Source organism: Borostomias antarcticus (assembly GCF_949987555.1).
Source record: "Borostomias antarcticus genome assembly, chromosome: 10".
Taxonomy (NCBI): Eukaryota; Metazoa; Chordata; class Actinopteri; order Stomiiformes; family Stomiidae; genus Borostomias; species Borostomias antarcticus.
The window spans coordinates 826,106-848,965 of record NC_140243.1 but is presented as its reverse complement, the minus strand read 5'-3'; the positions used below and the strand labels follow the sequence as shown (position 1 = coordinate 848,965).

Genomic DNA, 22,860 nt, shown 5'->3' with positions numbered 1-22,860 from the left:
CTGAGTTTGTAGGGAGACAGACTGCAGCAGAATGAAAAAAGAAAACTATTTACAAGTGCTCAGTAATGAGTTACAGTATGGCTAGCTATCTCTGCAGGCTGCTTTGTAGAAGCCAGTCTCATAATTGGAGAATGAGCAGAGGATTGTTAACCATCATAATTATTACTGCCTGGGGATCTGCATTTTGCCGGAGGAAGAATAGACAGGCTGCAAGAATTTACTGTTGCTATTTCATTTTCCTCAGAAATACCCTAGTACATCCATGGAAATACCACAGAAAGAAATACCCTTCGTCAAGGGAAATGTTTCATTTTGGGGAGAGCTTGAGTTAGTCGAGATAATGTAGACTTGTGTCTCTGAAATAGCTGAAGGCACCTGACACCAGGTGGTCTGGCATGCTTTTTCCATTGACGTTGGTTTGACAGTCTCACAATGCACGCATCTTGATTTCACTTGCTCTTGAAAATATCCTCCATTCACAAAGTTGATGAAATGAGCAGAGACATGCAGTACAATGGAACATGGTCTGGTGCCTCGCCCTTCTATTTTCCTTGTAGAAGCCATTTTCAGGAGGTTTTCAGATGGTTATTACTACCACGTACCTGCCACCACTGTATCCAAAGGACAGCCAGACATTCAGCATACACCTTGATGCATTCGGCATACCCCTTGCATCAAGCCTTAATGATCCACCTTGCCCTCCTAGGAATTTAACTCCTGACATGAGTTGGATTTGATAAGTGGAGCAGACAAATTGAGGTTGACCTTCACAGGTACTTGATCTTCTGCTCATCTGCTCTACTGGGCTGCGATGCCATCCAGGCATGAGCAGGTTAATGAGATCTGACAACCTCCCCTTGACATCAAGATTGCAGGTATGAATTTGTGACGGTCTGATGCAGGGGGAGGGTCTTCGTGCCAACACCATCTGTATGCAGAAGTGTTTCTCTGATGTAAGCCTTAAACTAAACTGCATTAATGGATCAAATAAACTAATATATCATGTTTAATCTCATTCACTCGACTACCCCTCAGTGGTTTAAATTGCAGCCAATAAATGTCTTTAACCTCTTGGGATAAGAAGGAATTGCAGCTTTTGCTCAGCTATAAGTGAATTTGACAAATATTCTTATAAATTGTGTTATTACATTATGTTTTAATATCAATTTATCTACAAAACTGACTAACACCACTATATTCTGGTCATCATTGAAAGTGCACTGTCACTGAAGCAAAGGAACATAGAAAAGTTACAAACAAACATAATGTACCACATATCTTTAAAATTCTCTTCATTTCGCTTCAGTACACACTATATAAATGAGAAAGTCTGTATTGAACAAGATGGTCAAACTGATGCAGAGAGAGTTAAATATTATAATTTTCTAGATGTGTTAAATGTTGTCCATGGTTGTGTTTATTCTGCTCCGGCCAACAGTTTCTGTTCTTGCCACACAACAAGTAGCCAAACGACCAGACAATTCTCCAGCTGTCCACGATTCTCCCTCTGTCGTTAACTACACAGTGGTATGCTAATCCAGGTTGTCGGTCAACTGACAGTAAATACACAATTCAGTCACGTAGCAGTCTGTTCTCCTGGAGGCCAATGACATCCCAGAGTTCCTCTGCCAGCTGTTAACTACACAGCTTGGTGGTCTCGTAATCCAGAGGGTTGGGCAGGCGGGCGCTGAAGGCCTGCAGGGAGGCGTGGATGCGGACCACCTCACTGGCGGTAAGTTTGAGGCGGTGTCGGAGCAGACAGGCAAACAGATCCAGTCTCTGTTGCCCCGGAGGGGAGAGGCGGTTGACCCGGTCCCTGATCTCCAGCAGCTGCAGCAGGGCCGTGTCCTGGGACCCCTGGGTGTACGGGTAGTCCAGCTGCAGGATCAGGTCCCGGATCGCTTCCGGGTCAAAGTGCATACTGTAGCCAAAGACTTGGATGTTGTTGATCTTCATGTAGCCCAGGTTCCGCGAGGGATCCAACATTTCCATAGGTTCGTAGTAAACACTGCCGTTCCCCGTTGCACCTCCCTGGGTCTTTATCCGGCTCCTCAGGTAAATGTGGATAGTCTCAAAGAAGGTCTTCCACTTGTTGCCTAGAGTCAGGGTCCAGTTGTAGCACTCCAGTGGTAGGTCCAGCTTATTGGCCTGCCAGTCTGGGAAGCTGTTCTCACTCACAGGGATGTACCAGCTCTCCGAGTGACTCCCACCGAAGGGGTTGATGTAGAGTGCGAGGGCAGGCTCCAGGGTGCTGTTCTTGGTAAGGCACACCTGGAGAGACACTCCCAGCAGCATGTGCACCAGGTTGGACTTGTACTTGTTACTCTTCAGCGTCAGCAGCATCCTCTTCCTCCACGAGGGGTCGAACCAGCTGTTGAGGCGCATATCGTTGCTGATGAAGATGGCATGGACCTAGAGAGACGCATACACATTGCGGTGAAGCCATCGCCAGTTTCTCAACCTATACAGTATATGCCGACACTAAAAATAGATTTGAAAAAACAACAACTTTCGTACAATATGAATCGCTGCCCTGTACATTATAACCAACTCGAAAAAAGCTCCAGAATGTGTCTGGGAGTTGTGAGTTTACCTCCAGCCGTCGGTCGGCCCGCAGCAGCAGATAACGCAGCTCCAGGTCCTGGAGATCTGTCTCGAAGCCCAGGTAGTTCTCTGTAGAGTCAGCCACCATTGGCCTGCAGGCCCCCTGCGTCAGGACATAACCTGGGTTGCAGCTCCCACAGCGCGTGTGGTTGTCTGGGGCGCAAGCTGCACAGGTGGGGCCCTCCCCGATGGAGCAGGGTGGAAGCACCTGGCAGGGACTGTGCTCATAGCTACAGGTGCAGCTGTGGAGCTCCTCAGAGAACGATCCCAGCTGGTTGTTCTCCGAGCAGTAGAGAAGGGACTGGAAGTGTCTCAACCAGTATGACTGTGGGCTGATGGACACATACACACATGCATGCACGCTCACACACACACACACACACACACACACACACACACACACACACACACACATACACACACACAATTGTTGATTTCTGATTCCTGTGTTTATTCAGTAGCCATTGAGTTGAGATATTTTTCATTATCGTAAAAAGTTATAACGTTACTAAAGTAATTAGAGTATTATTATACAGGACAAATGAAATGTAGCGTGTACATTGTAGCAACTTAATGTAGCGTTACAGCACATATATCTGTGAAAATGGCAAAGAAAAGCTCAACAGCCATTAAACAAAAGATAAATGAATGACTTTAGTTTTAAAGGGAAAGTCAGGGAGCAACACTGCATCATTAGGTCTAATGGCTAAAGTTTTAGCACAAAGTGTTACTTTTAACAAACTAAAGTCGAATCATTATTCGCCTTATAAAACTGAGCCGCCTTCTCCCAGCGGATTATTCCTTCATAATTGTCAGCACAGTGCAACTGGCCCCAGGAAGGGAAATCAATCATGCATCTGGCATCTGTCTGAGGTGCTGAGGACTGGATGTACAGTCGGGGAGCCTATCAAGAGCTCCACTTCACACTCTGAGGCAAACTGACAAACATCCCGCTTCCCAGTGGAGCTTTCTCTTAAAAATAAAATAAAATAAGAGCTTCACGTTCAACCCACCAGCAATAACGTTGGCAAATCCTCACAAGTCTCTCACAGGAGCGAGTAGGATTATCAGCTTCCTGGATCAGTGATTAAAGTGTAATTTGGTTCTGTGTTGATGGGTGAGGGGGAGGGATGATTGAGGTGGGATGCTCACCGTTCCCGGGGTAGACGGATGTGAGGTTGCCTCTGGCACCTCTTACTGAGGCTGAATAGCTTGAACACCACTCTCTGGGCTCGCCTGAAGAGCAAGCGCATGCTGTTCTCCAGCTGCTCGTAGCGCCACTGGAATACGCCGTCTAGAGACCACAGGTGCTGGATCGTCGACACATTCAGGAAGAAGTTCTGAGGGAGCCTCGTCACAAAGGTTTTGAACTCATCTGTTGAAACCAAACAGTAATTATGATGAAATTAACGGGACATAGGGCCTTTGAGAAAAGCCAGAGCCAAATGCTGATGAAATGTGATAACAATGCAGGAGTATGACCTGGAACAAGGTATTAAGTGGCAAATTCAAGTCTAAGGTGAATGATGTAATTGGGTTGTGACCATTGCATGGTCTACCACAGTATGTCTCTATACTATCCCTTCACTCCATTTCCTGCCATTTCATTCTGCTGATGGAGCAGGAAGTTGATTGTCTTATATCGCTCTCTAGGACACATTTATGACACCTGAGAAACTCTGTATGCCATGGCACTCCCCTACACTCTCCCTCTGCTCTCAAAACATACACTTTGAAAGTAATTGCACTTACAGATATTTCCGCCAAATCTGAGAGGAATAAAGGCATCCATTTTGATGTCACCCTTGCATTAATAGCTGGTGGGATGACCTAGCTAGGCGATAATACACAAATATTATGCTAAGTGCTCTCAATCATATCACGTTAGTATGATGACACAAAATGCTGGACCGGCAATAAATGAGTTTTACAGCGGATTAAGCTGCTCTTGGCATATTGTAAACTACCTGTTCCAGGAGATTTCCCCCCCAAAAAAATCCAACCCTGTCATGCAGTTGATTTGTTGAACAGAGATTGGGAGCCAAGTCTCAGGATTCACAGCCAGTCATTACGTTTCACACAGCTGAGCCCATAAATCATACCTAGCTTCAGGAGCTCATATTGAGAATCCTCCTACATCCTTCATTGTGTGACATATGATAAAACAGTTTTATTCATTTTCATACATCCAATGTTGTTGTTTTTTCTTCATGTTCGAAACACTAGCTATGAATTGTTCGAAACACTAGCTATGAATTGGCTGTATAGTGCATGTCATAGACGTTGAGTGTCATACAGAAATGTCTTCAAGCTGGCATGTTGTTATATCCTTACCTGAATCCTCAAACTCTTTGTAGAGGGTCCCCCATGTCTCTGTGATGCGCTGTAGGCTAGCCTCCATGGCCTGGATATCCATGTAGGGGCAGTTACACTCGGGAAACTTCAGGTCACATTCACACCAGCAGTCATTGTCTCTGCAAACGAATGCACCCTCCCCGTTGCAGGCGATGTAGCTCAGAGCCGCCTGGACGAAACTATCTCTCAGGTAATCCGGGAGAATCACCTGCAAGCCTGTAAAACCACACCCTGGGATTTAGTATCATCATCAAACAGTACAGTTAGAATGTGGCAGTAGGGTATATGAGTGATTTACAAATCACAAACCGTTTAGTGAGATCATGAATTAAGCTATAAAACGTTAAATATTTTGTTTTATTTTGCTCTATATTGGCAGCCATAATACACCCCACTCATGGTGCAGTGTGGAGGAATGCCTGATGTAGCCATCGCAACAATTCTGGGTTTGACCTTCAAATGCAATACGGCATGAAGATACTAATAATACAAACCTTGTAAATGGACTTTGTTTTCAGGACTCTGAACCAGCACAGAGCTGACTGAATCAAGGTTGTCATAGTTACTGCAGCCAAGGGGTCCTGTCCGGGTCTCTGTTACCTGGGCAACAACATATTTCTCATGAATTCTTCTGTACATCAGCGTATAAACAAGTTCAGACACACGGGTTGTGTTTATTTTGTAAAATGCATATGAATATGCATATTTAAACTGATGTGTTCATACGCAATACTGTAGATCTTAACAACTCAGAGAAAAAATCTTGCCCTGTAAAGACTCTACAGGGGGAAAAAACAACGAATGATTATTCCCTAGTGAGTGATACAGTATTCATACCCAGACAGCTTCCTACTCCCTATGTCACTGAATGAGCCCTGCTATGGAATCTCTGCTTACAGCTACAGCTATGGCATGCCACTGCATGCAGTATAGCAATGTGGATTGTGTTCTTTCTTCCTTCTTCATACAGATGACCCTTAATTGATACCTTTCTCTTTACAGGTATCTCAGGCAAGTCACACTCTCACCCTCGTAGAAAACGAACAGGGCAGTCCTGCAAAGAGCAGCAATCAACCCAAACTGCCAGGGTCTGTTAACTGAGACATCTCCATTGACCTTTGCTCCAAACCACCTCCACCAGAGCATATCTCCCCCCTCATTTGTAAGAAGAGCAATTTGATTCCAATACCACTCTTTTTGCCTTTACATGGTGGAGAGCCCCTAATTGATTCCCATTTTTCTCTCTTTGTGTGAGTGGGACACCATTGTTAGGCCAGCAATCTGCCAGTGTCTGGGTTGTCACAGGACAGTTGGTGGGAAGTGAGTGATGGATAGGGTGAAACAATGGAGGTCGGTCTGTCAGTAACACAATCAAAAAGTGCCTGAAGGGGAGGAGAGGAGACAAAACACCAATGAGAAATATCATGGAGCTATTCAATCAAACCCTGGATCCAGCAGCCTGAGGTCTCTGGGAAAATGAATACGCCAGACAGAAGAGAGATCAGAATCCTCTGTGCCCAATACTTTTGTTATTCTCTTTACAGTCTATTGTAAATCACACGTTTCCTTCATATGGGATTTTACCACTGACATGAACAAGAGGAAATGAGGAACAACGCAGAGGTTCAGGACACTTGAATATTGAATCTATAAGGAGCATTATTTGATATGCCATATGATATCCCATATGGCAGAGCAATGACTGATGAGAAGGACATTCAATTTCCTCTACAGATAGCAGCTGCTCTTCATTGTGGTTACATTCTGGTATATTACAAAAAGCTTAATGGCACATTATTGGCCACCTGTATCTTGGTGCTCAGCTGTTTGTGGGGTTTTAGAGAAAAGATTGAGACGCAGTTACAAAGCTTCATTTCTTTGTCTTTATGACCACTGGAGGATGAGGGGATTGAATCAACGTTCAACATGACCTGAACACCCAGATACAGTCAGAGCCAGTTGAGCAACAGAGAGGAGACGAGGGAAAGCAGCTGTTTAAAACTACTGGGGACACAGTCTACAAATGTTCACTCTCTGGTCTGTGACAGGAATCAATTGAGGTGCAGGGCGGAAACATAAAAATACAATAGTCCCTCATAATGACAAGATAACCCAATACTGAGGCTGTTTCGGAGACAACAAATATGAGGTTGCATACTGTTGTGAAAGACCCGCTGATTCAAACTTTGTCTCATTGTTCATCATTCTGAAGACACACTGACAACAGCTGCTTCAGGTCAGGTGGGGATATCACTATCGATTTAGTCTGGGAAATTGTCAAATCATAACAAAAATGATCCCTGCCGCTCTGAAACAGCTTGAGTCATTACTCATTATACCAACAGCCGGCTCTGAGCGGAGGAGGCACGCCAGGCCGTGACTGCTTGAAGGGGGCCCTGATTCCCTTCACTAAAACTCCAGAACACCAGAGCACTAACCGACTTTCCCTCCAAAATGAGCTCCTAAATTTCCCCTTCATACAGCAGCAGCAGGTTTGATGCCACCTCCAACCCCCCAGAGACCTGTTCATTTTTAGATTTATACAGCGCAACGCTTAGTTGTGTCTGTCCTGCTAGCGTGGGGGTCGACGCCCTGTGGACGTGACGTGTGGGTTGTTGAAGGATGCGACGGTGCTGTGATTCGGTCTCCTCCAGCGATGCAGCTGAACCTCCCCGCCTCAAAGCCTTCGCCTGTCAGTCACACCGCATGTCCGCCTTCGCAACACGAGAGCTGGCTCTCTCTCTCTCAACTCCCAAGCAGCGGAACCGACAGAGCACGTCCTGTTACCTCAGCTGTGATAAAAATGTCTGACCTCCAAAAAAGCCTTGTTGCGAAGGGGACGTTCTGTTGACAGCTTTAATGCTGTGTTTGGGGGATGTGTGATGCATGATGTCATCTGTAGGCCAGACACTTGCCCGTCACTGTAACTGTTGTTGTATCCGCTCATCAAAGACAGGATATCAAAGACGTTAAATGTGTCGCTTTCTTCATTCTCACTGTTAGCTAGTCACCTACAGAGTAACCATACTCACAAACCCACCATCACACTATTATGTAATTGACAGAAACCCATAATGTATATGTCCATCATGCACTGTACTATATGTCAAAAGATTTATCCCACTGCTCATTTCAGCATCTTGTAAGTTTAGGGGAGACTTGATAGCATGTTTGCACCTTCAAATACATCAAATAAATCACCAGCAGCAGATCATAGTCTGCCCGCCTGCCCACCCACCTATCTGTCCGTCTGTGCACGTGAAGGTACAGGACGTTTACCTTGATGGCGGTAGAGGCTATCTGGATGTGGTGCAGCTTGCGCAGGGTGCTCTCTCTGTCTATGAAGTAGGAGGCGGCTAGCTGGTGCAGAGCCTCCAGGGTCACAACAGAGGAGTTACCGGAGCCATAGTCACTCATCTCCGCTTTCTTACTCAGCTTCCGTTTGTCCACAAATATTGTTAAGGCCTCTTCCCCTGTAAACATGAAGTGTACACAGATCTCTCACCGGTGTTGGCAAACTGTTTGAACAAGATTTACACTTGTTGGGAGGAGTTTGTTGGCTAACAAGTCAACTGCATCAGAGTTCCAGCGTACTTAAGAAGGGCTGAAACAATGGACATTTTTAAGCAAGATATTAAAGGGAGTAGTAAAGGGAAAAATCATGTTTAGCCCTGTTTTAAGGTTACTTATCAATCAATCAATCAAAGCTTTATTTGTATAGCGCATTTCATACCCAGAGGCAACACAATGCGCTTTACAGAGAACAAGGGAGGTGGGCATACGACCCACTCTCTACATATTCCAGAGGGAAGCAAAAAAAACAGTAATCACCCGGGGGCCAGATAAGTGAGCTGTAAAAATTCTTCCCTGACCCCTCTCAACAAGGCGATCGAGCAAGCTCCAGGAGTATGTTTGTCTACCGGCTAAGAACATTTATAAAGCAATACATTACATTAAATTACATTTCAGAGTGAGAGAGGCTAAAAGCATCATAGGAGAGAGAATATTCTACGGACATGCTACGACATCCACAGCAGACACGGGGGTATCTATCGGACTTACGATCATATACAATGGTTCAGATCAAAACATTGACAAAACAAGAACTTTTTAGAAAGTCTGATAATTGCTCTACCACCGTTTTGGTCATACAATGGATGTGGGTGGGCACCTTGAAAAATCATTCAAAAAACATGTTAAACTCTCAATTTCAAAGACGAGAAACTCACAGAGGTGTTAGTTGGCGTTCTGACATATAATTTGCCATAAAGTAAGATTCTAGTTCATCTGGAAAGGCTTTTTTAAATATTTAGCATATAACTATTTAGTCGCAGCACATACATCTGTAAACTTCCGCAAACTAGGTAGCCTAGCAACATAAACAATAACAATAGCTACCGTAAGTAGTTCCGCTTCCTGAATCCCCTCTGCGGATTGATCTACACATCTACAACAGTCATGTCAATACAAGTCAATGGATTTCATAAAATGATCAATAAAACCCTACAGGATTCATACTTTGCGGCAAATTTGATGTCAGAACACCAACGGACACCAATTACCCCCTTGGTGAGCTTCTTGTCTTTGAAATCAAGAGTCTAGCATGTTTTTGAATGATTTTTCAAGGTGCCCACCCACATCCATTGTATGACCAAAACGGTGGTAGAGCAATTATCAACTTTCTCAAAAGTGCTAGTTTTGTCAACGTTTTGATCTGAACCATTGTATATGATCATAAGTAACCTTAAAACAGGGCTAAACATGATTTTTCCCTTTACTACTCCTTTAAGACTTACCTTTTCAGTCTAGCCTATAATCACTAGCCAAGCCCTAGAGACACAGAAAGGCAGCCTCCAGCCTGCTTATGAATCCTTCATATACATTGGTGTATATCCTGTTATGCACTCTGTGTATATATAGATGTACTGTATATACAGATGCTTGTTGCCCAGCGACTGGCACGTTCTGTTTTAATATCTGGCTCTGCATGCTACTCACCATTTTCTGCCTCCCCTCTCCGTAGTGCCTCTCCCTCCTATCTTCTAACCAATGCCCCACTGTCACCTTACGACCACCCTGAGTCTGATAGAAACCCTCGCGTCTGCTGTAGATGTCCAGCCACTAACCCTGTCCTCCTCCCTAGTGTCTCTCCCTCTTATACTCTAAACAGGTACTGTGGACACTCCTGCAAGCCACCCTGTATCAGGTCCCGGAGACCCCCCCCACCAAGGTCATCCAAATGGCTCCCCATGGCTCCTGAAGAGTCCCCTGCTCGAGTCCAGCTCCTTCCCACTCTGTGTCGCCAGCTGTCCCTATCCAGCCAACTCTACCCCTTTTTTACTTTTGGCTCTCTGCTTTCTGTCTCCCCACCTCTGCTATGTGGCTATGCCTCGTTTACTCTACATTCTCTATGAGCCTGTTCTGCTAAGTGCTTATTGTGCTTTGTTACATGATTCACTTAAACATCATATTATAGACTACAGGGATAGCTAATACATAATGGCCTACCGTGTAGGCAACATCTCTGTAACTATTTCTATATTTGTGATAGACTAGTAATAGTCATGCCTCTCCTATGAAGTATTTAGCCCATGTTTATTGCTCTGTAAATGTTCTTAGCCAATAGACAAACATTTTCCAGGAGCTTGCTCGATCGTCTCGTTGAGAGAGGGAAGAATTTTTACAGCTCACTTTTCTGGCCCACCGGGTTTTTTGCTTCCCTCTGGGATATGTAGGGGTGGGTCGTATTCCCACCCCCCTCTGCTCTCTGTAAAGCGCATTGTGTTGCATCTGTGTATGAAATGCACTATACAAATGAAGTTTGATTTGATTTGATCAATGTCTGATGGCAAAATGTACACTTGTGCAATGCTTGTCTCTGCACTGTTCTTGTTTTGTGTGCGGTCTCGAAAAGTTGCTTCAACAAACATGCTTTGCTTTTCTTTCTTAGCTGAAGAAAGGTGCCCTTAATATCATCATCTATTTATTTATTTCATGAGGTCCATATGTTCCAGAGCATGGACAGGCAATCCATTTATAGCCCCAGAAACACATCACTGGCACAGGACCAAGGCTCTGGCTCCTCATTTTTGTCTCTCCATACCACTCTGAATTGGTTGTGTGCCAGAGCATGGAGGATGCATCTGGGCAGCAGGGGTTGTTGCATTTTATGGAGTTACTCACAACCGCGACCTTTTAAGAGCCAGGAGCCGTGGCTAAATTCTCGGTCTCTAAGAGGAAACCCATTCTGTCTGCGTCCCTGACATGCACACGGCATTGTAACTGAAATGAGATCATGTCCTGAAAAGAGCAAGTGCCATCTCCCACAGGGTCTCTGACATGTCCATTAATACCACGGCAGGCCAATGACCGTTAGACAACACTCTCCTTATAAAAAGAGGCCTACCTGAGACCTTAATGTCACCTTCAGATTTTAAACATTCTCTTGATCTAACGATAGAGATTTGGGTTTGGTAAGCATGAGACCAGGTTTTCCTAGAGGTCTCATGCTCAAAGGATACATGAAATGAGCACAAGTGTATTTACCTCCCAGTGTAGCCGACAACAGGAAGTGTGTGCCATACTTCCTGATCAGATTGTCAGTGATCATCTGGGTGGTGGGCCGGCGGCCAAGGAGGCGGATGTTGCGGACAAACTCAGGAGTCAGGGGCAGCGGCGACTCCAGGAAGTCTCTCCTCTCTACGGCCAAGTTATTCACCTTCCATCTCCCAAACTCCCTGGACAGCATCAAATGAGAAAGAATGAAAATGTCAATGCAAGTGGTGTTTGGTAAACAAGACCATCACTAATGATGTGTTTTCATTAATGTGCGTCTGGCAGGGCAGAGGAGAGGTGAGTCTTTGGGGGCAGCTGCCACATCGCATCGCTGCATCATTAGCTTCAAGTTATGACAGAGAGCCAGAGCTAGAGAGAGGAGAGAGAGAGAGAGAGAGAGAGAGAGAGACAGAGAGAGAGAGACAGAGAGAGAGAGAGAGAGAGAGAGAGAGAGAGAGAGAGACAGAGAGAGAGACAGAGAGAGAGAGAGAGAGACAGAGAGAGAGAGAGAGAGAGAGACAGAGAGAGAGAGAGACAGAGAGAGAGAGAGAGAGAGAGAGAGAGAGAGAGCATACTTGAGACTAGAGAGCTATGATCCAAACCGGGTACCATTTGGAAGATGGATGTTTCTGGGAGGAAGCAGTGCTCAAAGCCTGCAGCTGACAGGTCTTCTTCTTAATAATCACATTATGACAAAAATATGCACTGACAGAAAAACCCATAGAAATTAATGGAAATCACTATGAACGGCGGGTAAGCAAAACATTGTCTGTAGTTTTGATTTTGTTCTCTGTTTATAACTTTTCTTTTGGTAAAAACTGGATGCAACCTTATGGATAAGAGCATTATGCTTTGTTTGTGTTTCTCCTGTGCTTCAATACTTATAGTATTAAAGTACTTGCTCATATTTAATTACCTCTGACAGCTTCAGATAGTATTTATGTGAATCGGGGCAAAATTAACATGAACTGAGCTGGAGACTACAGTAAAAATATAAACTGCCAGTATAATATAAATGGGCAATATACATCGGGTTAAAAACGTCCTAGTTTTCTGCATTTCTCCACCTACACAAATGTATATATGAAGGCAGACACACACAAAACCATGTCTCACTTGGTAGAGCTATTAATGTATGCACTTACTGTACCCTAATTTGTGCTGTATAAAGTCGTATGTGAACTGGCAATCATGAAAGTGCATAATGATGATCATAAGGGAAGTAGGTTTGTACACCTTACTGTCCTCTCCAGTCTCCAGACTAAATGGTGCACTGCGCTGAGGGAAGAGCTTGACTGCTGTAATCAGAGTCGGTTGGGCAACCTTGGCGGTTGATGATGGATGAAGAGAGAGTGGTCTTTTGAAAGGGTATATATCACATTAAACTAGGAGTAATGAGGGAACCCCTGACACCTGCGCGTTTGATTGATTTATCCAAGGTAAACCCCCTAAATTCACTCGGCTTCTCATAGAGCTTGTGAAGCATGAGGAAAATATTTTAAAATGCATCCACTTTCATTGTTGTCACTATTTAAAGTCAATGGAAAGTGTAGCACATTTCTGTCCTGGGAATTATGTATGCAGATTTGCTGTGTCCTTATTGTTCAGGCTTTTGTAATTAACATACTTTATGAAATGAATACACAGTACTCCCTGACCCGAAATGTCAACAGCTCATATACCTACTTACACTGTAGTTTTTAGACATAGACCATGACTAATTTATCGGTCAGATACATGTAGTATAGCCATTCATCTTTACCTCATTTCATGCCATACAAATAAATTGCCTCCTCAATTGGGGCACTCTTTCTCCCGAGTTCTACTTTGCTGTGTGAACTCACTAGTTTAAAGACACAGCACGTAGAAAGAGAGTGTTAGACACAGAGGGAACAGGTAAAGAAAGGGAATTCACAAATCCCCTCTGTCGTTCATTTCTTTGGTTATCGTTGACTGTGATAAGATAGGTCTGTCTTATCTTAAACCCCCGATAGGCCAAATGGTTCATCCAACAAGGAGTGAAGGAAATGAAATGGGTTTCACCATGGAGCTGAAATGGGGGACTGTAGTTTAGCAGTAGGCTTGAGTAGTCATTACTGATATCAATCTCATCATTTTACGATTATTGCAGGTAACTAAATCAGTTTCATTTTGCTAAAAGGTGATATAGTTAATTCATTTTCCAACTGTCGTTACTTACGGAACATCACGTTTTTTCAAAATTAAGAGATTATGAATATTGTACATAGTGTCTCAGCATGTACAGAATTTCAAAGAACTGAGGTTATACTGAGGTAATAGGTAATACATGTCTGTATTTACCTGTTTTGACACTGCAAGAACACAGTTCAGAGATATGGTATTCCAGCATTTTCCTCATGTAACCTTATCCAGTATCATACTGTGCGCATTCACAAATGTTATCCAAATGCAATATGCAAGAACAAATACACATGATACATCATGTTCACACATGCCTGCTCCATAAGGTGTGGCAATGCTCTCCTGGCAATTGTTGCTATTGACAGGTGTCCCAACAGACCCGCCACTGGAAGCCTCAACACTCCCTCGCCAAAACACTCTTTACAGTGATTGCCACAAAAAACAGACCCCATTTCCTTCAGAGGAATCATTCATATTCTTTCAAATTCAATCAGTAGTAGAAGGGGTGGAAAATTGAAAGAGGGACAAGATGGTGCGATTTCATTACCTCAACGTTGCTGTAGTAACACACCACTGTAACTATGAAGCACCACTTCTGGCAATTCATCTTCTCTCTGTCGTTGAGGATTATTTGAATTTAGCAAAGATCCAAACTCCAGAGGAAGAGAACCAGCCTTTGAAAATAATACTGTCACTTTTAATCTCCTCATGTCTCTTTTTTGCCCAGAAATTATGTATGTTGTTAGCCAAGAAATAGACTGTCAAAAATGTGAGATCATTTGAAAGAAATAAACAGAGCTAGAAGGGCAGTGTGTCTATGTTGCTATCACTGTGAATTATGGTATTGACATACTGTATTGGGTCAACGCATGGCAGCACCTCAGATAGCTTTTCATATTAAGTGCAACAGAGACAGTACAGCAATTACCACCTCAATGTGTTTGTAAGCCCAACATGTCCACACAGTCATCAATGAGCTATGAAGCACAAACATTGGATTTGATAGCGGACCTGTTATGGCGTACCGTCCTTGATGTGTGGAAATCTCTGAGGGGGGATTAAGGGAGGAGAACAGACTGAAAACATCAGTAATAGTGTTCTACAAGTCTGAGCCGAAGCACTGCTGAGGGAGTTTTCTATAACCTCATCTCCGTTTCACTGTGAACACCTGCTCTGCTCCCTGTGGTCCTGCAAAGTTACCGCTTTGCATTCTAAACACATCATGTACTAATGGGAAGCAGGTTACCTTGATCATCTTTAAGCCAAAAGTATCCTTTAAGCCAGGAGGAGGTATAGCCGTTTAATAACAATAACATGGCAGATAATTATGTCATGCTTTATCTTATTGCACCTGTCTCAAATAAAACTTATATACAGTAGGCAAAGAAAGTTGGCAAGCCATAACCAAACCAAACTAATTGGACTCTAGAGTATAAACTATGTTTAAGTCTAATAACATACAGTACACACTTCACCAGTTAACTGCTATAGCCATCTAAAAGGAAATATTTTCTGATTTATTAATAGTCTAGGTTTGTGAATGATACAAATAAACACAGCTAACATCGTCAACTTCTCATCAGTCTGTCCCCAAATGGAAGGTTGTATAACATGCATCACTGTAAATCAGATGGGTTGTAATCTAGTGGGCCTCAAGCACAACCTTGCAGCTTGACAGTAGGCACTCAGGGGAGTCCGTAATAATGCGCAGTAATAAGTATTAAGAGCTCACTAATCACTTGGCCACGTGATAAGACTATTAATCGTACCTACCATGCAGCGAAGCTCTGATGGGCCAGCCTTAGCCAGAGGAGAAAATATTAAAAAGCTTCAACATGCAAGATGATCACCAAAGCCCATAAAACATCCCGCACCCAATCCATAGATCTCAAGATCCCTGTCTGCCATTTCCCCATGCCTGTTCGATATCCTGCCAAATGATGATGGATACGATCATGACACTATTGCCAGTAATTTCTATTGCAGGCCAATACCTGATAATGTGTTAACATCATGACAAATCATCCTTTTCACTCTGCTCTCTCTAGGTTATCCTCGGACGAGCCCTCCATCGGTGCTTCCAATCATCCCAATCCTCCATACATTTGTCTATCTTACCAGTACTTTCCACTCCTGCAGCTTTCTTGAGTAACTCCATGTATGTTAGTGTGGGATTAACAGTACCAGTTTGCTGGCTGGCAGCTGCACTAATCATATTCTACCTGACGTGATTAGGTGTCAGAGTTTGCATCCTGCCTAAGCCTTTGGGACGAGAGAGAGGACTAAAGGCTTATATCCAGTTGTCTGGCCATGCGTATACAGGTGCATCTCACAAAATTAGAATATTGTGAAAAAGTCCGTTATTTTCCGTAATGTAATTCAAACTTTCTTGTATTCTAAATCCATTACACAAAGTGAAATATGTCAAGCCTTTTTTGTTTAAATTTTTATGATTGTACAGTATGTTCAGTATGTTCATTTATACACTCAGTACTTGGTGGGGGCTCCTTTTGCACAAATTACTGCATCAGCGTGGAGCAACATGGAGGCAATCAGCCTTGAAATATTTCACTACATGTGTAATGAATCTATAATATAGGAATGTTTCACTTTTTGAATTAAATTACAGAAAATAATGAATTTTCCACAATATTCAAATTTTCCGAGATGCACCTGTATGACTGGGCATATACTGTACATGTACTGTATATCACAGCTATGAGTCACAACTGTTTAGTCATGTGCTACAGTAGGTGTCATGTATTGACAGTATGTCTCATTCTGTTCTACATCCGGTGTGTAATTTGTCCTGTAACCATCTAGGTGTGTCATTTACAGTATGTACCTAGCTTTACCAGGATACCTGCAGTAATATGTCAAACCAGTGATACTTATAGCAGCTGTTCTGTTGGCCTTTTTTATTGCAGCTGGGGGGCAGGATTTCCACAAGAAATGGTCAAATGATTGGTATCAAACTGCACTGTGAGGCTGTTGTTCCCCTCCCATGATGCATGTCGTCAGCAGGTACAGTTGTTGAATGTATAAGTGGAGAGGGCTTTTCTAGTTTCGATTTATCTATAGAGACAGCATATAGACCTATCATAGTTTTTGTTTGGTTAAAATGCCAATGCATATCAATGCATATCAATGCATATCAATGCATATCAAATATCATGGTAAAAAAACAAACAAACATACAATTCTTTTTCACAGGGTTATAAGCATGTACAGTTAATCCGGAAAGTGTTCATATCCCTTCACTTCACTTCACATTCCTCACTGATGAAATGGCACAGGTGCTCATCCAGGCCCTGGTCATCTCCCGCTTGGACTACTGCAACTCCCTCCTCGCTGGGTCCCCAGTGTGAACCATTAAGCCCCTGGAACTTGTCCAGAAAGCTGATGCTCGCCTGGTGTTCAACCACCCCAAGTTCTCCCACACAACTTCCCTTCTCCGTTTCCTACACTAGCTCCCGGTAGCGGCTCGCATCCAGTTTAAAACTGTGACACTAGCCTACAGGGCAATGAAAGGAATCTTCCTCCTACCTCCGAGCCATGGTCAAACCCTACACCCCCTCCTGACCGCTACGCTCTGCTACCTCGGGGCGACTGGTTGCCCCGTCACTCCGAGGCCCCTGCGGTCGATTGTCACGGTCACGGCTCTTCTCTGTCCTGGCCCCGCAGTGGTGAAACGAACTGCCCACTGATGTCAGGACAGCAGAGTTGCTGCCCATCTTTCGTCGCAGGTTCAAAACTAATCTCTTCAAGAAGTACTACAACGATCCAACATCTTAAGCACCTATTGTATTTTAGATTGCTATTCTTGCACTTTGCCTTCAGCACTAGATTATGCTCTTAGTCACTTGTTTTAGAAAGGAGATGCACTTGTGAGTTCTGGCAAGTAGTAGTACATTGGCTTTTCCTACGTTAAATGCAATTATTGTTAGTTGCTTTGGATAAAAGCGTCTGCTAAATGACTGTAATGTAATGTAATGGTGTACATTAAATTGTTTGCCTCGACATGATTCCTTATTGAGTCTTGAGGTGTCAGTGTTTCAGATCAGCGGTCTGTTTCATATTCACAAGGTTCATTAACTAGTATAGGAACACGCGGTCTATGCTTCCCTCTGCTGTGTGTATAGTGACATTATCATTACAGTATGTTCAATGCATTCTACAGACTCAATACATTCTACAAGCACATCAAAAGAGTAAAGACATCAATCTCTGAACTCTGTGCCTTTAGAAAGAAGATGGGCTCCTGAATAGAATACACTAGAGTTTTACTGGAAGTATCGTTTTTTATGTACAAAGCAAAATGTACTTGGCAATGGGAAAAATGAATTGTGGCGAGCGCCTCCCAGTGGTGGGCTCTAGTACATGTGTCACGGATGAACGCATGCACTAATGTTCAATGGTTAATATCGCCCCTGCACAGACTAACATACCGGGGTCAAATTTGTAATGGTAACAAAGACGACTTCATCACAGATTCTCCAGGAATGACCTTGATCTCTTCCAGACATTAAAACCACATTTTTATCTAAAGCAAACATACAAACACAGATGGCAAATGTCCAATTCAAGTAGCCTAACTTATTCCAATCCACAGAAATGCATTCACTTCCTGGAATGTTGCACAATATCTCAATAATCATGCATACATTTACATATTTTGCTACCAAATATCTAAACAATTGATAAAGTCGGGTTTAAAGTTTACTTTTGTTTTAACAAGTTCAAGGTCCAAGGTCAAGTTAGTTTTATTTGTCACACTAAGTACTAAACTTTTCTACAGAGTGATTAGACATGTAAACTAATAGACTCAACTCAACATTTGGTAACCACCGCTGGATGGTTAATAACCTCATATGTGACAGAAATATAAAATAAATGTGTAAATGTTAGGACTGTCCCCGACTTTTATGAGTCGAATCAAATCTGCCTACTCAAACCAGCGATTCGATGATTTGTTCCTCCTTTATTCCCGTATGTCTCCCGTGAGGCTGAGGGGACACCGCGGGAGGCGGGACAGCTGTCAAACTAACTCAAACTCGCAGGCAGCACAATAAAAGATGCCTGTTTTTCTTGCTAAACATGAATCATCTAGCCCACATTGTCCATCTACATCAGATGTCCTCATGTTTTTATGCAATCTTTTCATAGCCTACATTCTCAAATAGGCTCATGCATTGAGCAGCAGTCAATAAGGAAATGTTTTGGCTGTCACTAAATCATTTTCGCAAACATTAGAGCTCAACCTGTCTATGGGGAAAAAAAACTTTTTTTCCCCAGCAGATATCTTAGTAAAAACAAGAAGATTGAACTTTGAGAGCAGTTGTGTGTTGTGATATTTCATTTGGGAAATGCATGTGATTGCTGGTCCACCGTAGGCTAGACGCAGAGCGGAGGGAGAGGGATTCCCTGCCTTCTTCCCTCCACTATATCAGCCTTAAGTCTCCTTTAAATGCACAACAAATAGCTTCAGTAATAGCCTAGGTGTAGAATGAATGATTGGTCCGTCCTATACAATCACAAGGCAGATGAGTTGTCTAAGCCCACCACATCTTGACAGTGGAGCAAAAAAAACAACTGCTCGACTTCAAGAATCTCAGTCGACTTAAGGGTCTCTGACTGAGGATTCGACTCGTCGACTTTAAGAGAGCAGCCCTAGTAAATGTTTTAAACCGCAAAACGAGAGATGCATTTAAAATGTATTCTTACCTCACAAACAGTTATATATCTGTGAAATAAATATGAATTCATAATAATTACTTTTATTGTCCATTTTCACAAAATGATTTATTTTCAGTATCTGACATCACTCGGTACGTGCTATCTCAACGTCCAGGGCAGGTGCATTCACTAAACCTGCTATCTTCCAGGGCAGGTGCATTCACTAAACCTGCTATCTCCCAGGGCCGGTGCATTCACTAAACCTGCTATCTCCCAGGGCCGGTGCATTCACTAAACCTTACATACTGATTCTTACAGAGCCCCTAAAGTGACAGTGAAAAAAATCTTTAGCTTTCTCTGAGCAAGAGAAGCTATTTCTGGGTGCGCACGCAATCATTTCTCGTGGTCACGAGAAAGCTAAAGATTTTTTATTTTTTGTCCATGTCACTTTAGGGGCTCCGCAGATTCTCAGATGTATTCTGCAGATATTTACTTGTAATTTAACTTGGAATTGGAAATATCATGTTGTCCTTTCATGTTGTGTTGTATTTTTTGTCTTTTTTTTTTCATTTTAAAGACAAAATAAGCTTGTATTCACAAACACCTCTGTAAAAGCTTAAAGTCGCACTGAAATGAAAAAAGCATTCTGTCTCATTTTGGTTCACATAATTGATCATAGTGTTCACCTATTCAATGATGTATGCCAAAAAAAAAAAAAAAGTTCTACTTCTGTTGTAACCTTACATCAAAGTATATCATTTCTCACTTCCTGGAAAATGGTAGGTCACGCACAATGACAACAACAGGTACCTTAGATTTTAGGCCAATAATCTCACAACATCCACCCGTCAATCAACGTTATCCTTCTATCGAATCTGTCTAAAGTTCTTAAAACCCGTCCACTTGTCGATGTTCCAATCAAATTCCTCTAAACGCATGTCCCGCCCTCATAGCTTGTTTGTGTCGGAAATACGTCAAACTACGGAATTTAGATGATCTCAAACGTCCGTTTCAGTGCGACTTTAAGTATATTGTCAAAACAAAAGTAAAACTTTCAGTCTGATTTTATCCATTGTTTAGATAGTAGCAAATGTATACATATTTTATGAGATAGTGCCTAATTTGCATACTTAAATAATTGTTTCGAGACAAAGTGCAATACAAAAAGTATATCTGTGAATGTGAAGATTAAACTGGCAGAGATTCATGAGAATATATTAAAAGGAGAAAAGTTCTATTCACCTGTAGTGTCTCCCCTTAACAAGATGTGATCCGTATCACCCAGGTCTCTTCACTGTCTCTCTATGCTACAGACGCATCCTCAGAAGTAGGATCTTTTTACCCTTTATCAGTAATTGTTTCATTACTTCCGAGACGTGAACCAGAATAGCATTTTGTTTGTTGTGTTGGGGGTGTTGTGTGGGTGGGGTTTGCATTTTTGTGAACAGCCAATTGGTGCCATAGGGCCAGACAAAAGCAATCAGCAAAATTAATTGAAATTATTTCAAATTGTCTTTTGACCCAGGTTTGTCAATCAGTGACTTGACCATAAGTAGGCTGAGTCAGACTCACCTGTATATCTTGTACCGAGTGGAGAAGCCGTGGCGGTTCCTCTCCACAAAGTCAGTGTACTCCTGGGAGTGGTGGAAGGGGCCCTTGTCAGACAGGAGCCAGTCCAGGGGGCCCCCAGGCTTGTCGCTTGGGAGGCTGGCTGCAGCGGCTATCCAGAAGCACAGCCAGGCCGAGCAGTGGAGGCTGAGGAATCCCCATAGAGCCATCAGAGATGGAGGCAGCGAGGGAGGGATGGAGGGGTTCAGCAGCCACACGTCAGAGCTCTCCTCCACCTGGAACACGGGGGGATCTGCATTACCTCACCTCCCCCTGAGCACCTGAGGGAAACCACACACACAGCCACAGGCAGACAAGACAAAGAAATACACATCCACAGATAAACACATGTATGTGACAGGCACAATAATTCGGGCACACCCACACAGAACGATAAAGAGAAAAATTGATTCATCAAATTGATTGTCTGCTCATTCTTAGCACATCCCCACTATGTTGGAAAGCAGACGTATTCCCACACACATCTTTAGTGGCTGATTATAGTATGTAGCATCATTAGTTCACACACGAACTGAACAACAATGTCTTTTTATTATGAAACAATCACAACCTGTTTGTCTCTTTTGCTTCAATGGAAAAAAAAAGGTTGCTTGTGCCATAACACATCGCCAGTCATCGGTTTTGAGAGCACCTGCTGTTCCCTCCCTTGTCCAGTGCTCAAATTATTCTCCATCTCCCTCCTAAGAGCTTGTCAATCATCCTCTGCTGCCGTGACCAACCAGATGCTTTGATAGAAAAAAAAGTAATATTACATTATTCTGATGACAGTCTGTCAAGTGAAGTCAGCCATGTGACCATGTGTGTGCTGGGGGTTCAAAAATCATTCATTTTAAACAGTATCAAGCCAAGAAGTGCAGATCACTGTGTGTGTGTGTGTGTGTGTGTGTGTGTGTGTGTGTGTGTGTGTGTGTGTGTGTGTGTGTGTGTGTGTGTGTGTGTGTGTGTATGTGTGTTAGGGTGTGCTGGTGTGTGACAGGAGGTGGTCTTAGGAGGAGGGTGTTGAACAGAGGCAGGAGGTCTGAGAATTTGAGAGAGAACGATAGGGAGAGAGAGAGAGAGAGAGAGAGAGAGAGAGAGAGAGAGAGAGAGAGAGGGCAAGATGGGGGTTAATTACCGTTATTTGACCTCATATGGAGGTCAAATATAACAGACATGGACTTGAGGGTTTAGATGAGCTACATTGGTGTTTGTTTCAAAATTGATTTGAGTCTGAGTTTGGCTCTTTCTGGGCATCTCTCAGCTGTTTTGCATAATCTGACTGTGTGTATGTGTATACGCGCATGTGTGAGTGTGTGTGTGTGTGTGTGTGTGTTTGTGTGTGTGTGTGTAGGCGGCCATAATGAACTGCGCACTGGGTCTAATTCACAGATAAGTGAATCCAAACACAGACCCAATCTGGTGTACAATGCTTTTTGCTGTGATTACACCCGCTTTAAAAGCTTGGGTTTTGCTGCATGACATCTAATTCCTCAGTGCAGACGTCCTTGCATGGCCGTGCATATTGATTAGGTGGTCTGTGGGGGGCTGGATCCGTGGCAGCGCACAGCAGGGAGCAAACAATGGAGCACTGTAGTCTTCCAAATGCAGGGATGGGATTGGGAATGGAGTGATTTGCTTGAGAAAATCATGCAATTCTCAATTCCCTTTTAAGTTCCTTAGTTGTTGTTGTTGTTAAACAGTGCAATGGGTCTTTAAGCTATTTGAGCTCTGATTTTAGTGGTGTTAAGCAGTTTGCATAATTCATGATGCAACGGGGAGACTGTTCCCTAAGTCGGTTAGATCAGCATCTTTGGTTTACATGGCTGTCTTCGTTTGGCAGACGTTGTCTAAGTGACCTTGCAGTGAGGGGACTGTCTACCCTGGTAATATCAGGACAGG

The 22,860-nt window shown here is 43.2% G+C and overlaps 1 protein-coding gene across 1 annotated transcript; it reads right to left on the bottom strand.

Moving 5' to 3' along the window:
* Positions 1-1,635: 1,635 nt before the first annotated feature.
* Positions 1,636-21,131, bottom strand: brinp3a.2 (bone morphogenetic protein/retinoic acid inducible neural-specific 3a, tandem duplicate 2; the record flags this gene model as incomplete). The annotated part of the gene is made up of 8 exons (XM_084444203.1): positions 1,636-2,412; positions 2,594-2,936; positions 3,757-3,979; positions 4,939-5,175; positions 5,454-5,559; positions 8,239-8,432; positions 11,506-11,696; positions 20,926-21,131. 8 exons carry the CDS (start codon positions 21,129-21,131, stop codon positions 1,636-1,638), a joined length of 2,277 nt encoding a protein of 758 aa, XP_084300329.1.
* Between the last annotated feature and the right edge of the window lie 1,729 nt (positions 21,132-22,860).